The 9,121-nt window shown below is 41.6% G+C and overlaps 1 protein-coding gene across 1 annotated transcript in view; it reads left to right on the top strand.

Annotated features, from left to right (window-relative positions):
• LOC137634460 (zinc finger protein 366-like) overlaps positions 1-7,710 on the top strand; it is a 25,662-nt gene extending 17,952 nt beyond the window's left edge. Inside the window, exon 4 of the mRNA XM_068366869.1 lies at positions 104-7,710. Within this exon, the coding sequence (XP_068222970.1) occupies positions 104-1,074 (971 nt within the window). The 3' untranslated portion in view covers positions 1,075-7,710. The remainder of the gene's footprint in view (positions 1-103) is intronic.
• The last annotated feature ends 1,411 nt before the right edge of the window (positions 7,711-9,121 follow it).

Genomic DNA, 9,121 nt, shown 5'->3' with positions numbered 1-9,121 from the left:
AATTACCTTATAAGACCAATAAATTATTGCTGATATTCAATTTAATTATCTTATTTTATTAATAGATTTAATTGAAATATTATAACGACTCCTTCTTTTACAGGTCTGTTGAACCACATGGAGCACATGAGGATGGATCCTAAGCATCAATTTGCCGCACAATATGTCCTCTCCCGCGCAGCCGCCGAGCGCCGCGAACGAGAGAGCATTCTGGGATTAGCTCAAGTTGGTCTACAGGGCGGTGGCAACCACATGGGTATGGGCATGGGCATGGGCATGGGTATGGGAATGGGAATGGGCATGGGAATGCCCCACCAAATGCAACATCAGGCCCAACACCAAACATCGCCCATGGCCATGGCCGCCTCCCCGTCCACCCAAAGTGACGCATCATCGCGGATGTCCACGCCAGCTGAAAAATTAGAAGGCGGCCTAGGACGCATGCCTTCCCCATCTGATACATTGCGTTCCATCTCTAGTTACCATGATGCCATGAATCATATGCGTCCATATCCATCAGACAACATGCGTGCTATGATCAGTCAGAGCCAGGCAGAGCTTGTCAAGTCCACACTCAACTCGCAGGCAGAGACTATTCGAAATGTCATGGCCTCCCAAGCAGAAGCACTCCGTTCAACATTAGCTAACAATCACCATCTTCAGCCACAGGGACAACCACAAAGTCAGCAACAGCAGCAGCAACAACAACAGCAACAGCAGCAGCAACAACAACAGCAGCAACAGCAACAACAGCCCAATGGTCATCAAGCCCAAGAGCCAATGGGATCACCACAACCTGACATGCGTGACATGAGAGACTTACGTATGGGTGGTGGTATGGAATCTGCTTTAAGGTCACAGTCTGAAGCATCTCTACGATTAGGAAATCATGAAGGTCGACCATCTCCGCAGCAGGAGGGAGAAGTCAGTGAATCATTACGTTTACAAGAAATCCGAATGGAGCAGGCGTTGCGATTGCATGGTGACCCACGCTCCCTGCCTACCTCCCTCCCTGGACCTTTGGGATTCCCACTTGCGCCTCCTCAGCACCAACCTCAGCAGCAGAGCGCCTGAACCTACCCAACAACTCCCCCTGCCTGGGAGCCAAACCCCCACCACTCGCCTCTACTAGTCCTCCGGTGAACATGTCATGGTCAGGCAGCGTCTGTCCATCATGACTGCGCATCTGTCTGTCACATCGCCTTGGTTCCACCTTTGTTCTGTTGTGTTGTCGTATTTTTAGCTGTGATAAAATGAAATAGTTCCTTGCAGGGACTATGTATTAATTTAATGATTACGTCTCCATGTTAGTTCCTTGAGTTGTTGTTGTTACAAAAGGGTGCTGAGCGTGGAGGACTCATCTAGGTCAAGGGGCTCCATCGATAGGCCTACTATACACCTGTAGAGGCTGGGACCATCCCAAAGATCAAAAGCTCTGTCTGCTAGACTTAGCTGATCATATGATACTAGAGGGACAGTACACAGGCCTACAACTAATATTCTACTTGGAATCCAATAGAATTTCCCTCTTGAGCCCACCTCCTTGGCCGTCACGTCCCAGGCGAATTCAAGATCGCCCGCTCGACAGTTCCTCACAGTTACTTTAAGTGCAATTTTAGGGACCAGCGGTCTGTGACACTCAATATCTACAGGAAATTTGAGGTGTTGGGCCTTCGTTTTACCACTGAGTGGTCCAACAGCTCTGGGGGCGCAAGCTGTTAAGGGTCACCAAGCCCCCTCCAGGCTCAGTGACCCCACAATTGATCCAGTGAGGCAGGCGCTGTTCAATACCATATGTTAATATTGCTTCCATGGCTTGACTTGATTGCAGTCATTGTGTACCTGTAATGAGAAATCTTATCTTTGTACATTTCAGTGCATAATGAGCACCATGTTCTGGTGTAAGTTAAGGTTTGCACAGTGTTGAAAATTCTAAAGGTCCTATTACAAGCATACAATCAAACAAGATCCGAGAAATGAAACTTATTACTAGTGATGAGTGACTGCCTCATGTGGCAAAATGAGTGAATTAATGAGAAAAAAAATCTCTAGCAGCAGTACGGTGCCCAAGACCCTGCTAATGAGTAGCTCACACAAGGGCTGCCCAGAAAGTGAAATGGCTCTCTGAGATTGTCGTGTGACCAATGAATTCACCCTTGTCATAAGTACTTGGTAGAGGTATGAGCCCTACCAAATGATATACTTGAAACAAGGATTAGTTAATACCCTCCACTTTGTATGAAAAATCATGTTAGCCCTGCCGTTATTCACAAGACACAGGCATCCCCCTGATTGAAACAGAACCATTGTTCTTATTTGTCCTCCAATCACCTCCTCTAGAGGAAAGGGGTAGACCAATGTTCCTCAAGGATGCGGCAGGGCCCGACTGAAAATGACTTGAAGCTCTGCGGAAAGAGACAATGGCTATTAGGGTCAGTCTGACGTCCACTTCTTTCTCCCATCGGAAAGAACGAAACATGAGAGAAGCTTAAGCAGGATTCTCCATTTCCCGAATTGCTTGAAAAAAAAAAAAAAGGAAAATAGCATCCCCTGAAGTTTGCTCGATCATCTTCGTCCCATGATGCATTACTTCAAGGAAATATGAGGAAATTTTTTCATGTGGACCGTGTAAATTAGTAAATTAAGCCATAGATGTTATTTGCTCAGTTCCAGAAAATGAAGCAAAACAGAGACAGACAGACAGACAGATGGAAAATTTTTGACCCAGTGAAGTCGGAAAATCTTCTGAGCCAAGCGGGTGTCGTGCTGCTATAAGTGAGATACCAAAAAAAATAATAATAAAAACTAAGGTATTATTGTTAAAACAAGTATATTTGCCTTAGTACATGGAGACACTAAAAGATACACGTGTGTGATTATCAAATATGTTTATACAGTTGCACATTTAAGTGTCTAATTTTTGACTATGATTCATCAGCGCAATATTGTAATAAGTGTAAACTCCCTCAAGTAGCTTTGAAGGCAAGAATGTATCATCATCATCATTAGCACAGAGGTTGCGAAACGTAGTTTTTAGTCCACCAATAGTTTAGGATTGATTATTATTATTATTATTATCATTATTATTATTATTAAACCTTTAATGGTTCTTGGCATAATAAGGACGTAGAAAATAATAAAAAAAAAAAATACAACACCGCCGTAGAGCGATGTTATGTACAGATTGAATTGTAAGATTTTTATAGCTTCTTCAATGCAGATTTTTGTAATTGAGCCTTCAAAGCTTCCTGACTTTGAAAAAAAAAATAAAAAACCAAATGTCTGTTGACTGTTCCTGCGAATATAGTTTACCGTTAAAACGCTGCTCCTCTTGCTCCACTACCAATAGACCTAGAATCAATTTAATGTTTGTACACTATAAACTACTTATTCCTACTACTACTACTCTTACTACTACTACTACTACTATTACATCTACTAACGCTACTGCTATTCCATAGCAATAGATCCGGACCCTCCCCCCTTATCCTTTGCCAAGATTAGAGAAATTCTAGTTATTACCCCATACTCGGAGTCCTCCTCCTGCCTCCTAACCTAACTTTATCCTTCGTTTTTTCATTGCAATTCTTTGATTTTCTCTTAGATTTCATTTCTCCTTTGGAACTAAAATGTGTTCAATATTTCCAAGAGAATATTTCTGGACATTGCCTCATTCTGTGGATACAATTCAGATCTTCAAACTCGGTTTCCCAATTGTAAGATGTCAAAACCAGGTTGCTTTATATGTAAATGATCTTCGTGGACATGTTATCTCCTGAAGCATCAAAGTTTTGGTTTAACAAAGTGAAGTTTTTATGTACAAAATTCTGTCTGTCCTCATTTGTAATTTGACAATCGGGATAGACTGGAATTGCACCATGTGATTATTTAATCGTTTTTGTATTATAGATTTGAGTCTGCTGCGATGCAGCGAGACTTTTTTTTTTATATTTCCGTAATTTATTTAGATGTTTTTTTAGCGTATTCTGTAAGTGAAATCGTATCTCCCGGTGATGGAAATTATATTGGTTATTTTGTTTTCTGTATTGCCTCTTCGCCCAGCAATTCGTCACCCCCCTCCCCCACCCCTTCTAAAAAAAAAATCCTTTGCGTCTACTCCTGATTTCATTCTTCCAAAAATTAAATTTTGTAAAATTTTCTCCCGTCTGTTTTGTTACTAACACAAAGTGACCATTTCACATCTATCCTAGCTATATTCTTATTCCTTCCCCCTTCCCCTCTTTGAACTCCCCCCTCCCTAAAATATATTTTCGATGTCTCTTACAAAATCATCATTAATACTCGCAGCTGTAACCCCCTACCCTCTTTGCTTTTCCAACCATCTTCCCACCCCCCTTTCAAAGACACCTTCTCCCCCTTATTCTTCCCTCTCCCCCCTGCTTCCTTCTCCCTCTTCCCTCCTCCCACTTCTTCTTCCCTCTCCCAGCCAAACACTCAACCACTTTCTCGTTCGAAGTTCCATAGTCTGTCGACAGATTCACTGGTATCAGGAATAATAAAACACAAAGGATAATGCAAGTTCCTAGTGAATTTTCCTAATTCATATCTTTGTCGTTTGAACCATTCAGAGTGCATTTATTTGCTCTTCTTATTTCTTGGTTTTCACCGACAAAATAAATAGTATTGACATAAGATTTCTCTCTCTCTCTCTCTCTCTCTCTCTCTCTCTCTCTCTCTCTCTCTCTCTCTCTCTCTCTCTCTCTCTCTCTCCACACCTCAATCATGAGACCCTAGCTGTTCAAAATCGTCCCTCCCCAATACATTATTTTTTTTTAGTAATAATTTATTTTGAATTTTGATCAATTAATGAATTCCATTTCTTCTTGGTCAAAATATTTGATAAAATTTCAAATGTTAGAAAACATTTTCAGCCCTGAAGGCAAAGTAATTGTTGGCAGTTTTTATCAAATATCTACATTTTCCTTGGAATTATAATTTAGATATTATAATTATTTAGCATGGATTAGAATACCCACAAAGTTCTGCCTGTCCCTAATATTATGGAATACTGCAATATTAGGGAACACCATTCGTGAAACCCCAGCATCCCCCCTCCAGGGCTGTCTCCCCCCCCCAAAGTCTGTTAATATTCGACTAATGTAACCAAAGTTATTTATTTATTGTTGGACGATTTAGTACTTAGTCCTGGGGTGTTATTATTGTCATTATTATTACTATTATTATTATTATTTTGTTTACTTATATTGATAATTGTTATTAGTTCTATTTATTTTTTATGGAGAGATACACATCCTACGTTCTTCTCCTTCCGTGATGCCCTTCAGCCTCCATACATCACCACCATACATGACCACCACCCATATGGCTCTCTCTAGTAGCAATAGCAATGAACAGTTGTATGGGGCCCTCCCAAAGCACACGTGGGCCCCTCCCACCCCTCCCCCTTTGCCCTCACAAACCCCCCTCTTCCTCCACTTTTATCTCCTTTAGATCTTTTCTATTCCTCCGTCTTCTCTTCCTCTTCCTATCCCAATGAGGAAAACCAGACAAAAACAAAACAACAAACTAACAAATAACATCCTTTCGTGTACCCTCCCCCTCACCCCTTTTCCTCATCCTTAGATTCCTTCTTGAATTCGCCTCCTCAACCTCTTCCATTTTTTCCTCCCTTCTTCCCTCCCTCAATGCTTTTCCTCAACTTCAACCCACCTCTCCCTCCACCTCCTCCTCAAATCTGCTCTCTAGTGCTGACGTCACGGTTCGCACATGCCGCCGCTTGCGGTGTCTAGCGGCCGCCGCGCGTACGGCGTACGGTGGCCGCCGCTTGCGACGGCGATGACGCTTCCTCTTCCTCGCAACGTGTGCATCATGATACTGCATAATAGTGTGTTTGTGGGCCGAGGGTGACCCAACACTCCCCCCTCCCCCTCCCCTTTTTAAAATTCATAGAAATAAAAAGATAAAAACTGTGGTGGTGTAAAATCTCCTCCAGAAGCTGTTGCTGCCGCTGCTGTCAACGCCACCATCACCACTCGCCGACGCCTCTCTCCCCCCCACCCCCCCCCCACCCCCACCCCCACCACCACCCCCCACACTCGAGAACAAGGTATCAAAACTGCAGGTCACAGCACAGACGGGGACCGGGGAACAGCTTCAGGGGCACAACAACAATAGTCGCGCCTCCTCTTGGGCGGAGCGCACTTTCTGTTCGATGCCTTGCCCATATACCTCACACGCCGCCGCCGCCTCTGCGGGCTGGTCAACAAACCCCTGAGGCCGCTGCCGCCCGTTGCACACCCGCAGTCTTCCACACAAGACGGACACACCTCCGCAATCCGCCAGCGCTTGCGGAAAGAAAGTCGGTACTGGACTCTTTTTAAAACCTCTCGAACCACGTCAGAGGTCAAAGAAAGATATATATATATATGATGACCTCTTCAACCACGGAGGTCGTGCGATAAACAGATTGGTGTCTATATATATCTATATATATACAAAAAGGCCAAATAAGGATTTCCTGTACATTTCAAAATGGTGTCTAAAATAAAAAGACATAATATAAAATGCACACGTCCCAAACCATCATCTTTGTACTATTGTATGAATTATCAATAAGTAGTTCAATAGACTGTTGTTGTCATGTTGTCGTCTTTATAAATTATTAAGGGTTGGGTACTTTTGTTGGTACTGCTGCAGTGTGGAACAATGTACAAGTGTGGAACAATGTACAATAACTGTGCGGGCCCGCTCACCCCCGCCGCTCCCTGCTCTGAGGGAGCACCAAACCCCCTCTTCCCCCCTTTTTTTCTATGATCCTGGTAGACTCCCCCCTCCCCCCTTTCATGTGATGTGACTCATTGTGGTCATCAGGAGTTTTTAAATGAAAATAAAAAAAATTATGTGCACTGTTTATCAACGAGTGAGGATTTCTGCGGGACTCTGCTGTGTGTGTCTCTCTGTGTGTGTGCGTGTGTAGGAGAGTCAGTCATTGGCCAGGGGGCTGTAGAGACGCACATGGAACTGTTCTCTGTGCATGTTCCCCTTGCTAAAAAAAATAAGCTTCAATGGTTTTGTTCCGTTTCTTGTCCTACTATGTAGTTAAAAAAAATGTTCATGTGTTAGATGTAGTGTGGGAAAAAAAATTTGTCAACTCTGAACCAAGCCCATGTTTTACACATGGAAAAATTTGTCATACTGGTTGGAAAACTAATCAACTTGGTTCAAGGGTGAAGCTACGCCGGACTCTGTCAGTTTAGGTAAGCCGCAGAAGGCTGCTTAACCAACCGTAAGTTCTCATAAGACTGTACAGGTTTTGAGGACACCCCCCCCCCAAACTGTATACTCCCGAAAGAACTCGGATTTAGCAGAATGTTGCAGACTGTAGCAGTTTTTGCAGAATGGGCCCTCTCGACTTTCTTGTGTAACATATTTCGAAAAAAAAAAAATCGTCAAGACTTCCCTGAATTTCCAGCAGTTCTTGTCCAGGATTTTGCTGGAATGGAAGGGTAAGTGTTTTTATAACAAATTTTCAACTACCGAAGCGCTTCATTAAGAGTGCCCTGCGTGTCACCAATAATGAATAGTGCCAAAAAAGAGATATATAGAAAGAAGAGGGTCATACCCTTCTGCAAAACTTATGCGAAGTTCAGCAGATTTGTAACTTCTCTGCAAAATCTAGTTCGAGAGTTCTGCGGAAGTGTAATAATCACTTGCGAAATAATATTAATATATAAAAAAGTATGAATTATGTAAAAGACTCCATCACTACTATTATATGCCACCTTGCGGGGGGACGTATTACAAATAACGTTCACTACCTATTTGTCATAAATTATTGTGTATTTTGCTAAGCTTCCCTAAACGGCGCTCTCTTTACCTTTGTCCGTGGTACTGAGTGTGTAGGTACTGCAGTAATAATAAATAAAATGAATGAATAAAACATCGGGCCAGCCAGATGATATGCTTGTGTTATTTCAGTCCTTGTGTGTGTTTATTTTTTCATGGCTTCTGTATTGTTGTTGTTATTATTATCATTATTATTATTATTACTTGCTAAGCTACAACCCTAGCTGGAAAAGCAAGATATGCTGTAAGCCCAGGGGCTCCAACAGGGAAAGTAACCCAGTGAGGAAAGGAAACAAGGAAAAATAGAATATTTTAAGAAGAGTAACATTGAAATAAATATTTCCTATATAAACTATAAAAACTTTAACAAAACAAGAGGAAGAGAGATAAGATAGAATAGTGTGCCTAAGTGTACCTGTAGCAAAGTTTGCACTTAATAAATGCTATCTTCTACTCTGATGATCTGTAAAGGAAGCGTGTTAGCACCTTGAGAAATAGGTATAATAAGAAATAAGTATTTCAGTGTTATTATTATTATTACTTGCCAAGCTACAACCCTAGTTGGAAAAGCATGATGCTAAAGCCCAAGGGCTCCAACAGGGGAAAAATAGCCCAGTGAGGAAAGGAAATAAGGAAATGAATAAACTACAATTAAGTAGAAATGATGCTAATAAAATCAGGTCATGAAATTATATGAAGAATGTTGTGTTGATGGATTCACATCGTACCATCACTGGAGATGGACTGCCATAAATAATCATGAATAAAAAAAAAAAAAAAAAAGGTTAATCATTTAATGAATTCTAATGAAAGGATCAAAGGGACTAGTAATGTATTATTCGGAATAAGGATCAGCCTTGGACGTGTAATGGCTTATCAAGGACATTTACTTGTATAAATTGACTGACGCATATTTTCCTTAAACAGAAAAATTCTGTTCATGTCCTCACCTGTGCGTCAGCTTTGAGTAACTCGTCTAAGTGTCATTACCGGACATTTCATAAACCCGAATCTTGTTTTTTTTTTTTTTTTTTTTTTTTTTTTTTTTTTTTTTTTTTGTAAAGAGTAAACTCGATTTGAGACATTGACTTAAAACCGTATCCTTTTCCAGAAGCCATTTGTAACATTCACCCTAAAAGAGAAAGATTCAATATCCGTCAGTGTAAGATTCAATACGCGGTTCAAGTCCCTGTCTCTCCCGAGGTAATTTACCAGAAATGGCTGGATAAAGAAATCTCTGCGAGAGAAACATTTACGATCGGAGCCAATAGAATTCGCTTTCATTAGACATGAC

This window comes from Palaemon carinicauda, chromosome 3 (genome assembly GCF_036898095.1).
Source record: "Palaemon carinicauda isolate YSFRI2023 chromosome 3, ASM3689809v2, whole genome shotgun sequence".
NCBI classification, from domain to species: domain Eukaryota; kingdom Metazoa; phylum Arthropoda; class Malacostraca; order Decapoda; family Palaemonidae; genus Palaemon; species Palaemon carinicauda.
This window is presented reverse-complemented; position numbering and strand designations above follow the sequence as displayed.